Source organism: Sorex araneus, chromosome 6 (genome assembly GCF_027595985.1).
Source record: "Sorex araneus isolate mSorAra2 chromosome 6, mSorAra2.pri, whole genome shotgun sequence".
NCBI lineage: Eukaryota > Metazoa > Chordata > Mammalia > Eulipotyphla > Soricidae > Sorex > Sorex araneus.
Genome location: NC_073307.1, coordinates 46,154,643 through 46,168,751, shown reverse-complemented (window position 1 = coordinate 46,168,751; position 14,109 = coordinate 46,154,643). Strand labels below are relative to the sequence as shown.

At 39.0% G+C, this 14,109-nt stretch overlaps 1 protein-coding gene across 5 annotated transcripts in view; it reads left to right on the top strand.

Moving 5' to 3' along the window:
* HTR4 (5-hydroxytryptamine receptor 4) overlaps window positions 1–14,109 on the top strand; it is a 210,323-nt gene that overhangs the window by 15,260 nt on the left and 180,954 nt on the right. For all 5 annotated transcript variants that reach the window (XM_055142395.1, XM_055142394.1, XM_055142393.1 and 2 more), the window contains exon 2: window positions 5,563–5,635. In XM_055142395.1, the coding sequence (XP_054998370.1) occupies window positions 5,610–5,635 (26 nt within the window). In that variant the 5' untranslated portion in view covers window positions 5,563–5,609. The remainder of the gene's footprint in view (window positions 1–5,562; window positions 5,636–14,109) is intronic.

Genomic DNA, 14,109 nt, shown 5'->3' with positions numbered 1-14,109 from the left:
AGATTTTTCATACTTTACCATGTTATTCGTTCAGCAAATACTGATCAGATACCCTGTTTCTTTATTTATAGAACCTATGGCTGAATTTGAGATGCTAATCAAGAGAATGGAGAGATTGATCAAAGGGCTGAAGAACATACTTTACATGTTGGAACCCCAGATTTAATCCCCAGTACCACATGGCCCCCTGAGAACTGAGTACTGGAGTAATAAGGGTGTGATCCCCCAATCCAAAATAAGAAATGACAAACTAGGATATGTTAATAATCAGGTGACCAGAAATGTAAATATATGAATCAACTGTCTCCTTAAAGTGCTATTTTGTACCAAAACTGAGTAGAACCTCAATATTTTTTCCTTCATGAAATATCCAGGTCCATATATAATTCCAACTGTTTTCTTACAATCTTACTTTCCTCATCACATTATTTGGAAGAAAGACAATCTTGGCCTTCAAAAACTTCCATTTCTACAAGCATTCTTGCACTTGGCTCAATGCAACATGAAATGGAAGTTCAGGCTCGTGTTACCTTTTAACTTTTCCTGTGATCCATTTCTATATTTTAGTATGAATCTTAGTCTTCCATTGGTTAATGGAGAATCTCTCCCTCTATCTCAGTCTCTCTCTCTCTCTCTCTCTTCCTCTCTCTCTCTCTCTTCCCTTCCCCCACACCTTTCTCTTTGTGTAGGATCCAGAGTCAGCTTGCTCAGGGATCACTCCTGGCCCTGTGCTCAGGGATCATTCCTAGCACTGCTAGGATAATATGTGACACCCTGTATCCTACTTGCTGACCTCACTAAGGGCTTTTCTCTCTACTACCAGACTAAGTGCTTTTCTCTATTACTGTTTTTAACAAAGGGACTAAAGTTCCCAGTTGAGAAATGTTTATCTAACCAGCAAGAGTCTTTCCTTAGTAATTTTAAAAGGCATTCTGCATCCTAGTTGCACCTAAAAGACCACTATGCCACCTTAGTGGTCTCTTGAATCATGGAGTTGGCATCTATATGAACTTACAGTTGTCACTGTCACTGTCATCCCGTTACTCATCGATTTGCTCGAGCAGACACCAGTAACGTGTCCATTGGGAGACTTATTACTGTTTTTGGCATAGCGAATACGCCATGGGTAGCTTGCCAGGCTCTGCCATGCAGGCGAGATACTCTCAGTAGCTTGCCGGGCTCTCCGAGAGGGGCGGAAGAATCAAACCCTGGTCAGCCACATGCAAGGCGAATGCCCTACCTGCTGCGATTATGGAAAGTAAATGGTTAGAAGCTTCTTATTTAGGATTAAGCCTTTAGCATTTGAAAGAGACATTTGAGACCTTGAAGGAGACACTGCAAATAAAGGTCCAACTCCTTAGAATGCAGGGTTTTTTCCTAATATTTTATTCTGGTTTTTGGGCCATGCCAGCAATGCTCAGGGTCTACTCCCTGCCGTGTGCTTGGGGATCATTCTCAGGGGTACTCAAGAGACCATATGTTGTCAAGGATTGAATCAAAAGCTCCAACATGTAAAGAATACAAAGACCAGGTCTTTGAGTATCACCATGGTCCTGTACAGTTTTATAATATGTCTATTCTTGTTTGCTGATACATTACATCACATTTATTATTGTTCCAACTACTCAGTGCCCAGTGGATGGTCTGTGATGGTACCCAGTGGATGGAGCCTGGTTGACACATGAGTATGTGAACTGAGAATTCATCCTTTAAAAATATTGGACAATGACTAGATAGATGTAGATAGATAGATAGATAGATAGATAGATAGATAGATAGATAGAGATAGTCTTCTTTTTCTGGGGACATGAGAAAGAGAATTAACATAAACCCTCACCTTCCTTCAATTTTAACACTGGAAGAAATCAGACTCACTGTACTCATTTAGACATTCTTAAATGAACACTCACACGCTGCCTGACTGCCTCCAGCAACTTGCTTCTTCAATATTTCCTTGAACTTCTGAGAAGCTCTAATTACTTGGAATTTCTCCCTTGACTCATGCTGCCAAGCCCTCAGTCGCAGGCCATTCCACAGAAGACTAATCAGGTCGCAGACTGGTTAGAAACCTTGCTTTCAGTTATTGAGACCTTGAGACGACTGGGACTTGTAAGAGAATCAGAAGAGAGTCAGGTCCCCTGACTCCTGCTCCTGTGCTCTTTGCAGTAGGTCAGGCTGTCACCTGTAATTTGTCTGTGCAGCTGAACAAAGGGATTGGAATAAGTCCCTCAGTGTAGAAATTTAACCCATGTAAATGAACTCTTTGAAGAAATGTGGCTGTTCCATGCGCAGCTATGCATGAATATGGTCCATGCAACCAAACCAAAGAAAGAAAACAAAGTGGAGCAAAGCAAGTGGAAGGAAATGACAGAGCTTCAGGGTGTTAGATGTGGGCCCGGTGCCCAGACAACATTGCTAATGAACTCTGAGAGGGGGACTATTTACAGTGCTCATAATAGAGATGCAACTCCACGCCTTCTGTTAACCATTAACAATAGTTCCATAGCAATCTTTCAGCGGTATGCTAATCCAAGAACAGGGGTGGAGATGGGACACATTGCCATTTGGGGATTGCCCTTTGCTTATTTCAAATTTGTAACTGAAAAAGGTAAAAATCATCTTTGGATGGCACATGCTCTCTTTCCCCTTCTCCTCCCTTTCATTGTTCAGCAGGGGGTGGGGGTGAAGATGTCACATCTGGCAGTGCTCTGGAGTCACTCTGACTAGTGCTCGGGAGACTGTGCCATATCAGGGATTGAATTTGGGGCTCCTGTAACTCAAGGCAATATGTAGCTCTTTGAGCCATCTCCTGGGTCCCTTCTCTTCTCTTTGAAGGAAAGATCTAGTTTTGAATATATGGATATCTGGGAAGGAGCCCCAAGAAATCTGAGAGTGTGTCACTGTAGCTTTACCTTGTGAGTGGTTAGTGAATTGTTCTGACTAATTCCAGAATCTTGAGCTTATCCTCACTCTGAAAAGATACTGAGATCTTAAGTTGCTTCTCACACACCGAAAGGATTTGTTTGACTCCATCTCTACTCCTTTCCCAGAACTTGTTATGCTCTTATTCTCATTGTAATATTTGAGGACTGCTTTCCTAAAGGAAGATGAAACCGACATGAAGGGGATCACTTCCTGTCTCTCTTAGACTAGATAGTAGGATACAATAAAACCATTATTCTCTCTCTCTCTCTCTCTCTCTCTCTCTCTCTCTCTCTCTCTCTCTCTCTCTCACACACACACACACATTAAATTTTAAATTCTCTGTGCCTAGGATATGTTTTTCAATTGATGAGTTTTTTTTAATTAACTGGCAATATTTTGTTAATATTGTTAGTTGTTAATTGTTAAATTTGTTAATAGGACAGGAGCGACAGCACAACATGTAAAGCATTTGCTTTGCATGCATCTGACCCAGGTTTGATTTCTCCATCCCTCTTGGAGAGCCCCAACAAGCTACTGAGAGTATCCCGCTCACATGGCAGAGCCTGGCAAGCTGCCCATGGCATATTCGATATGCCAAAAACAGTAACAAGTCTCACAATGAAGATGTTACTGGTATCTGCTCGAGCAAATCGATGAACAATGGGACTACAGTGCTACAGTGCTATTTTATTAATAAGTCAGAAATATAAGCATTCAATATAATACTACAGTTCCTTGTAGACCCTTCTCACTGTAAGCAATCTTCCCAACTTGAAGGGTCACTGTGTTCATACTCACAACAGAAAATAATAAGTTAATGGATTAATAAAATCAAAATAGGTTATAATTTATTTTTAAAATTTATTTATTTATTTTTTTGAGGGTACAGTTACAGATTTATACATTTTTGTGCTCATGTTTCCCTCATACGAAGTTCGAGAACCCATCCCTTCACCAGTGCCCATTCTCCACCACAAATAAACCCAGCATCCCTCCCACCCTCCTCAATCCCATCTCCCTCCCACCCCACCCTGCCACTGTGGCAGGGTATTCCCTTTTGTTCTCTCTCTAATTAGGTGTTGTGGTTTGCAATAAAGGTGTTGAGTGGCCATTGTGTTCAGTCTCTAGTCTACATTCAGCATGCATCACCCTTCCCCCCCCCAGCATAGCCTCCAACCACATTTTGCTTGGTGTTCCCTTCTCTATCTGAGTTGCCCTCTCCCCAGAATGGTTATAATTTCTAATTCATCCTTTGTTCCTGTCTCTCTGGCAAAATGCATGCTGTCTTTCTAAGTTGCTAAATGGCAATCATTTTAAATCTGCTTTCTGGGTTTTGAAGAGAAATATATAACAATATTCTTATATAATAAAATGATTAATTTTTTCAAAGGCAGTTTTAATGAAATGAATTTTTCACTGATTTTCTTTTGTTTAACTGGTTTTCTTTGCTTCCTTTAAATCGCTACACAAGTATTGTTTTTGTGTATGATTCAAGATTATTTTAGTTGCAATTATGACTGATAACCAACTCAAACTGACTTCAGGAGGAGGAAACAAGAAATTTCTTTGGCTTATAGTTGGGAAGTTCAAGGATAAACTGTTCTAAACTTTTTAGCCTTAGATTGTATCAGCAGGACACTGAATTCTCTTGTAACTCTGCATCCTTTGTGCTAGCCTCATTCTCAGATAGCTTCTCACCACAAAGTGTCAGGGAGATGAAACACAACACATTGTCATCAGATGCAACAGATGCAACTTTTATTAATTTGGCAATAGCGATGCAAAGAGAAGTTTTCACAAATTTAGCTGGTGAATTATTTGGGCTAGACAGGGACCAATGTCCTGACGGGTCAGCTCCTAGTCACGTGATCCTCACTAGTGCTAGGATTTGAGGCAGAGGGAGGGCAGTTGCAAACTTGAAAGCAAAGATCTCACTCTCAGGTAAAGAGAGAACAGACAGTCATCGGCAAATTTAAGCAAAAGTTCATTTTTGTAAGGAGATTCTCTTGCTCCACTGGTGTTTTTTCTGAAGAGTTGTCGAGAGTCCATTATGTTGTCAACAAGTTATGATTACCCACACAGAAAGGAGTTCTATGATTACCAAAAAAAGACTTTAGAAAAGACTAAAATTCCATATAAAAAGCAACATGAGTGACAATTTTTCAGTTACATACTATTTTAATCAGAACAACAATATAGTTATTAGCTTTTACTAGTGAGCATCCTCATGCAGATCATATAAATAAAAGTAAAAAGAGGTACCTGATGTTTTCATCTCCAGGAGATTCATAACATTTTTTTAATTATGTAATACTCAACTACGCCATAATCCAATGTCATTAGCTGCTTCTTCTTCTTCTTCTTCTTCTTCTCCTCCTCCTCCTCCTCCTCCTCCTCCTCCTCCTCCTCCTCCTCCTCCTCCTCCTCCTCTTCTTCTTCTTCTTCTTCTTCTTCTTCTTCTTCTTCTTCTTCTTCTTCTTCTTCTTCTTCTTCTTCTTCTTCTTCTTCTTCTTCCTCTTCTTCTTCTCTATAGGACTAAGTTGGAAGCACATTATTTGGCTTCTTTTTCTAGTAACAAGAAATTAATTTTCTTACATTACCTCTTCACCTAAACTTTATTTTATTCCCCCATCCTAGGACTCTGTGGGCACTGAAATCCAACTCACCCATGCTGATTTCCTGTTATGGACGAGCTTGATGCTAATGTGAGGTATGTTGCAGTTCTTTATATGTTATGCTATAAATTATGGTCATGCATAATATTGGGTTTCTGAAAAATATGTTATATCATGAGCTTATTGATGTGGACTCTCTTCAGTGTTATCTATTAAATCATCAATGTGATACTGTGATTAATTTTTTTCACTTTTGCTCAAATAATAAATATAATATGACTGTAAATGTTTCTGGATACCTGTAGAGAAAGTCTGCACTATAAAAGATATTGTTACATGCAAAGAAAAGGAAGATGCATATTCAATCTCTGTATTATCTTCTGTAACAGAAAAAAAGATCCATTTAAAGGCACAAAAAAAACCACTTATGAGTAGATATGCATTTAAACCTTAAATATATACATTTCAAATAGCTTATTTTTACAGGTTCTAGCTTTCTGGTGTTATTTTCCAACCTAGTCATGATATTAGATGGCATATGGTTGCATTAGGGATAGTTACAGAATGCTAAGTGATTTTGTCGTCTTCTCTTGTAACTTGCTGCAACTCTTGGAGATCAAATGATAGTAAGGCTAATAGGGTGAAGTGCTTTTTTTAACCTTAAAGGTATATGCATTTTATTTAGCATAATCAAGTAAAATAGTAATTTATAAGGCTTAAATCTTATGAAATGGCATCTGTGGCTGAAAACTACCCATTGGTATCAAAAGAAAGGAGACATCCTAAGAGAATACAAGCCTGGTGCAATCCCAGCAAGTTTTACCTTTGGTAGATATTTGTAGAAAAGCAGATTTCTTTTAGTCATAGACTTCAGAAACTCGGCCTCAGTGTCTGATACTGTAGAGTAACATGATAGAGGGGATCTGCCTAGTAGCTCAACAGATAATAAGTGGGCCAGGTTTCTAAGATGTGCTGCCACCTTGATCTGCCATCCCTTGAGCCAAGAATGTCTTTACTGCAGAATCATAGACACATGGTGGATATTTAATGAAGGGGGGTGATAAAGCAGTTTCTGTTGTCCTACAAGCATTTCAAATCAGGTTGTTTTTGTACTCCTGCTGTGCACAGAAACTCTTTATAGTCGGCAATAAAGCATGTATCCCTTCTAGTGATGTCATGGACTTTGTTATTTACCCAACACATGAGCTTGATGCAGTCTTCGGACTTTAACACGAATTTTTAGATGCCTGTGCTACATTTTTATCTAAAATTTTGTGAAATTATTTTTCTAAAGAAAAGCACAGTGGAATGTAGAGAATCCTGATTTATTTTTGTTCATTCAAAGGTCAAAGTTGACACTGGCAATGAGGGTAGAGAATTGTTCTTAAGATTCAGACACTGTATAAAACTGGGTCCATTTGTTAAAATGCATTTCTTGGTGGTTACCCCAATTTTGTGATCCTTAATATTTCTAAATTTTATTTTTTCATTTATGTTAGCATAATGTTGGCAGAGTACAATTCAATTAAATGAGCAGGAGCCATTTCTCTCAGTGCTATGGAGCAATACCAGTGCCAGATGCAGGACACTGCTAACCCTCCCCCTCAATCTTGTCTCTGAACTGTCCTCTCTGTCATGTTTCTAACCTAAGCCTGTCAATGTATGCTCATCTTCATCCACACCCTCTCCCAATCCACAGTATCAACTTCCTACTATACAAATACCACAAAATTTCTTCCCATTTTATCCTCATTACAGCCTCTGCGAGTATATAATAAAGGACATGGCATGGCGAGAGGGTTTTGAGCCCATAACCAGTGATGCTCAGAGGCTACTCCTGGTTCTGTGCTCAGGAATGACCCAACTTACCCCCCAAACATACACACCCATACATGCGTACGCTTGAGCACACACACACACACACACACACACACACACACACACACACACACCTGCTGGTGCTCAGAGGACTGACCACATGCAGTGCTAGAGATTTGAACCAGGGTTCTAATCACCAAAGCCACATGAAAGGCAAGTGCCCCACCTCTTGCACTATCTCTCTGACCCTAAAGGGTATTTTTAGGATTCATACTTTCCACATCATGATGCACTTCCCAAATCCATGTTAGGTAGTATACCTTTTATTTTCAAAAGAATATTAATTTTGAAGTTAACTCAAGGGCTGGAGCAATAGTGCAGCTGGTAAGGCATTTGCCTTGCACTTGGCCCACCTGGGTTCAATTTCTCTGCCCCTTTTGGAGAGCCTGGCAAGCTACCCATGGCGTATTCAATATGTCAAAAACAGTAACAATGAGTCTCACAATGGAGAAGTTACTGGTGCCCACTCGAGGAAATCGATGAGCAATGGGATGACAGTGACAGTGACAGTGAAGTTAATTCAAAATTTAAGGTAACCTTAAAATAGTGAGAAATATGATAATACTATTTTGCTAGTAACAATAAATAAACAATAAAGATTTCTTTTAAAATATGGTTATTTATATTTGGAAAGTAAGTTTATTTAACATGGGAGAAAGAGGCCTAAAGATGAGTAAAATGGTAAAGAGGGATCAAGTATTCGGTGATGCATGGAAACTAGACATTTTTGGTGATGTTATATAGAATCTACAGATATGGAATTACAATGTTGCATATTTGAAAAACACATACACACATATATAAACACAAATAGATGCATATATGTGTTCACATGCATGCACACTACAAACCAATGTTGCTACAATAAGCCTTTATTGATATTTAAGTCATGTAAATAAAAATTTTATTTTACAATATTTTCCAAAAAATGAATGTGGAAAAACATCACAAAGATACCATGCTTCTGACAGGGGTCCAGAAACTATTGCTCTCGGTGTAACTGGACAGAATAAATGCTATCATTTTAAGGTTAGAAGCTAGGTATTTTGAGGGCTTAAGAAAACTTGGGTCTTCACTTGGTGAAGTGAGAACTGAAGAACTCAGATTCTTGGCACAGGAGAGGACATTTATTTGCTCGTTCAGAAGACAGCATGAGGAGTGAAGAGTGAAGAGAGAGATGGTTGGAAAATAAACACTCAGAGAATGAGAGTCTGGATATCGCGTAGAACCCATGAGGGTTTGGTGGCCTGGCCATTGTGAGGCCACTGTCTTCGTTTTAAATGTCTACCTTTTTGTTTTGGGGGGCCACACTCAGCAGTGCACAGGCCTTATTTCTGACTCTGCTCAGGGTTCACTCCAAAGATTATATACAGTGCCAGGAGTGAACCCAGGTTAGCTGTATCCAAGGCAGGGTCCTTTCCACTGTACGAGCTCTCTGAGCCCTTGCTCTAAATGTCTGCTATGTGTAAGCTGACCTGTCACAGGACCCAGTTCTTCATTAATTCTTCCCAACTTCGTTAAGAATTGAGTACTGACTGTTTACTGGGGGTGAGGTTATTATGCACTGTAAACCTAACATGTATTTTCCCATTTAAGTTTTAAAGCAATCTTGTCAAGTTTGTAATTATTGTTTTCTCTAATTTACAACGTATGTAACTATGACACAAAATAAATCTAGCTGTCTTGTAACTAAATTACTCCCCATTGTGATATGAAAGAAAGAGGATAAAGAGAAATAGAGAGAAAAGAGAGGGAAAGAGAGGAGAGAGGAAATGAGAGATGAGAGAGGGAGAAAGGGGAAAAGGAATAGAGAGAAAGAAGTAGGAGAGAAAGGAGAGAGAGATGATAGAGAAAGAGGGGGCAGGGATGAAAGAAAGAGAAAGAGAGGGAGAGTGGGAGAGAAAGGAAGATGGAGAGAGGGTGGAAAGAGGTAGAGGAAGAAAATAAAGGAAGGAGAAGGAGAGAAGAGGAAGATAGAGAGGGGAAGGGAAAGAAGAAAAGGGAGAAGATGATGAAAGGGAGAGAGAGAGCAAAAAGAAAGAATAAAAAAGAGGGATAGTGAGAGAGTGAGAGAGACAGTAAGATGGGTAATATTCCTGTCTGGGTTACAGGGCAAATGTGGTTTGGAAGAGAGGCTGCATATGCAAACATGCCCCCAACCCCAGTCAGATTTTAGAAATATGAAAGAAAGTTAAGTTCTGCAGTCCATAAAATTGATAAAGTCCAGACAATTTTTATCTGGTAACAATGTACAGTGAAACACAATAAAATGATATTATAATTGTTGACACGTTGGTATAATAAAATGTCAGGCATTAAAATATTTTGTTGGGTCATACTGGCTACATTATAATAATAATAATTATTATTATTATTGGTTTCACTTAGTTGAATCTTCTAATTTAGCTTGATCATTGACATTACAGATCTGTCAGCAATATTGACAATAAGCACTCCTAGCATAGTCAATTTCTTGGGGAGATGCTTCATTGCACAGGCTGAAACATGCTGAAGTACTAGACTTTAAAATGAAGAACACTGAGAGCTCATGGAGACCTAGGATCTGGTCAACCTTAGAAAGAAATGACCATTCTTTGTGTATCGTGGGTAACGTTGACCACTTCCTCTTTCTATGTATGACTCAAGAGTCTGAGATAAGGCTCAGCAGGATATGAAGCATATGCCCCAGATGTGTGATGGCCTGGATTTTATCCCAGGCATGGAAAATCAACAAACAAAATCCAACGAGATCTCCAAACAGTTCTGGGAGGTGGCACCTGCTTGTCCATGCTAAGAAGATCATGTGTGTCTAGGCCTCATATTGGGTGACAGGTGGTACTCAGGAAGATGATATGTCACAGAGTGTTAAGTCCTCCAAAGAAATACGTACTTCTTGAAAATGGGACTGGGTAGACAAAATGCCACCAGTGTTCACCCCATTTGCCTGCTAGCAGTTAGGTTTATCTACGCTCTCTATGTATGTTTTTCCACGAGTAAGTGAAAATAGGTTAATAATCTCAACCTATTTTCACTTACTCGTGGAAAAACATACTTAGAGAGCGTAGATAAACCCAACTGCTACCAGGCAAATGGGGTAAACAAATATATGGGACAGCATTAAAAGCTTCCCATGGTATATTCATATGCTAAAGCCATATGAATATGGAGTAACAAGCTGGATCTCATTCCCCTGACCCTGAAAGAGCCTTCAGTGCGACATCGTTGGGAGGGCCGAGTCGAGAGAGACTACTAAGATCTCAGGGAAAGGACGAATGGAGAGGTTACTGAACCCGCTCGAGAAATCGACGGTTAATGGGATTTGGTGATCGTGACTGAAGTGAAAATAACTGAGGAGCCCTTCATTTGTTTTCACTACATCATTAGTTAAGCCTCTAAGCTATGAACCAAGAGTTAATCTTGGTAACTATTCTTTAGGATTTTAGGAGCTAGCTAGCAGATGATCACACAAAGGCATTAAAGGGTGGGGGGGAGGACTTATTAAGGAGATGTGAACTGGACCGATAGCACAGCATGTAGGGCGTTTGCCTTGCATGTGGTCGACCCCAGTTTGATTCCTTTATCCCTCTCAGAGAACCCAGCAAGCTACCGAGAGTATCCTGCCCACACAGCAGGCCTGGCAAGCTACCTGTGGCGAATTCGATATGTCAAAAAAAGTTACAACAAGTCTCACAATGGAGATGTTACTGGTGCCCGTATAAGCAAATCGATGAACAATGGGATGACAGTGCTGCAGTGCTATTAGGGAGACATACTAGGAGTTCTATTGGATAAGACCTCCCAAGGCAGTAATTGAGAAGCATTGTAAGTGTTTCTCTCCTGGACCTCTGCTGCAGAGAGTGGGAGATGGAGATGCAGAGGACGGACTCATGATGAAAAGGCAGCAGAGAGTCAGGGTGTGGTTGGAGAGGTAAGTTCCGATGAATCCTCTCCCTTGGTAAACAGTGTCTGGCAAACTTAGCAGTCAGCAGACAGCTCTTGCCAGGTAATGTGACAATTACTGATGTTGGATTTTGGATTGTTTGTTCCTTTTGGAACATCTGGATTCTTTTTCAGAGGCCTGAGAAAGGAAACTGGATACAGTACTTTGATGGTTTTGCTGCAGGTACTGTGTACACCGGCATCAGCTTGGGTCTGTAGACTGAGCCTGGGGCAATTTTACAGCCAAGGCTGTCCCTAACCTGTGAGGTGACTTCCTGTGGCACAGACACACTCAGAGGCAGCTTCCACTCTCAGTTTTGTTTTCACTACCAGACTGACACATGATCTGAAGGGTCATGTGATACAGAAGTCCACCAGGTCTTCAACCTTCTCTTTCTGCTGTTTACTGCTGTCTATGGATTTTTCCTATCCGTTTCTCATACCAAGAAAGTATAGTGTCATGGAGGAAGATGAAGCAGAGAACATAGAAGCACAGACTTGCTTTTTGAGATTTCTCAGGATAGTGACCCTAAACACTTTGAGTGGATAAAAGTTTATTTACTTTACTTAAGACTTGATTTGGGATAGGCAGTGCTCCTAATAAGTGCTCAGGGGTGCTTCATGGACCTCTTCTGACAATATTTGCCAAACTAGTGCTGAGGTTCTGTGCTCAGAACCAGCAGAGTATTCTCTGGAACAAGAACATCCTGGTTGATGACGGTTCCTCTTCTGCACAGCTGTTGAGATTTCTCATGATTATTTCCCATTAGCAACCAAGAAAGCATTTCATAGGTATGGTGAATCACATGACTATAGCATCTTCCTTTCTTCACTAAGGTTTCTAGGAGCCAAGTTTATAATTATTATTCACAGTACAGATGATCTCCAGGAACATACTATGGTTTTAAGATGCTTTTATTTTATATTTCCAACCCCCTTTTTCCAACTTCATCTTAGTTCCTTTGTTTTCCTTTGCATGCTTTCTTAAAGAGACTTAATTTATTTTTATAAACCACTTAAAAATGAAATAATAGAAAGAGCAAAAAAGGATAAAGGAATTAAAAAAATAGCTTTATTTTAGAATCTTTGCTTCTCCTTTTGGGAGAATGCTATATGTTAGGGAGCCACTAAACATTTTGAAAAGATCAAAATGGCAAAAATCTATATAAAATACAGAAACATATAAATAAACATTAAAGGTGAAATTAAACATAAATACATACCCTTAATGGAATTGTATTCACCAGGTGTACTCATGTGACAACTTTAATTAAAAAAGTGAGTAGTTGGATTTAATTAAGTAATCTCAGCTTTGTCATGGCCCTGGGTTGTAATTCACTATAAAAATCAAGAAATTAAATTAATTGGAAACCAAAACTGACTACAAGAATTAATTGAAATGATACAACTTTGGTGTAGAGAAAAAGAACTTTTTTTAAGTAAGGGAATTGGTATTTAATTTAACATTGGTGGTAATACATGTAGTTCACTCAAGTCTGAAAATGAAGTTGAATGTTTAATGCTAAAGTCTTGAAATAATTTGTACCACCTGAAATTAATATATACAAACTGTCCACTGTAAAGGCTTATGATTTGTCCTGGGTTCGGTTCCCAGCATCTCATATGGTCCCCCGAGCACTGCCAGGAGTAATTCCTGAGTGCAGAGCCAGGAGTAACCCCTGTGCATCGCCGGGTGTGATCCAAAAAGAAAAATAAATTTCAGAAGTAAAGACTTATGATTTTTATTCCGAGTTAGTTCACGTTGTAACCTGGCAATGAGAATAGTGAATATGTGCAACTTTGAGCAGTGGAATTGTTTTTGCAAGAAACCTCTCTTGTCAGGCTTTGAAATTGTGACACGCATTAGCATATAAGGAGAAAGTGAGTGGGTGCCACTTAAAAGGGTTATTTTTGTGTTGCTTTAGAAATGTAAATGAGAATAATACTCAATTTTATTGCTTGCCTGATAAAATGGTGATTATTCAGTTAGTCTCTGATTAGATCATAGTGAATAAAAGTTGTACCTCACCTTGTGGTGGAAAACCCCTGTGCCTTATGGGGTCACTAGATGCTTCAGACTAGAGGCCTCAGAAAAACTACTAGAGGAACCATGATATATTTACATCTCTAAACTGACACTCTCTTACAATCTGAAATTTTCTGCTTGTGGAAATACACTGGCAATCCTCTAGATGCTAATAACACCATACTACTTCCAAGACACAGAGATATGGATTTCAATGATTTCAACTTGCGTTTGTAGTTTCTTCTAGTTGCTAAAGGTACAGTGATCAAAAAAAGAAAGAAAAAAGAAAGAAAGAAAGAAAGAAAGAAAGAAAGAAAGAAAGAAAGAAAGAAAGAAGACAGAAAAAGAGAAAGAAGGAAAGAAAGAAAAAAAGAAAGACAGAAAGAAAGAAGAGAGAGAGAAAGAGAGAAAGAAAGAAAAAAAGAAAGAAAGAAAGAAAGAAAGAAAGAAAGAAGGAAAGAAGAGAGAAAAAGAGAAAGAAAGAAAGAAAGAAAGAAAGAAAGAAAGAAAGAAAGAAAGAAAGAAAGAAAGAAAGAAGAGAGAGAAAGAGAGAAAGAAAGAAAAAAAGAAAGAAAGAAAGAAAGAAAGAAAGAAAGAAAGAAAGAAAGAAAGAAAGAAAGAAAGAAAGAAAGAAAGAACAAGCTAAGGAGTGGTTTAGCTTACCATGAGGTTAAATCTTAATATTGTTTCCCAAATGATTGCTATTTTACAAATTATTTCCTAACT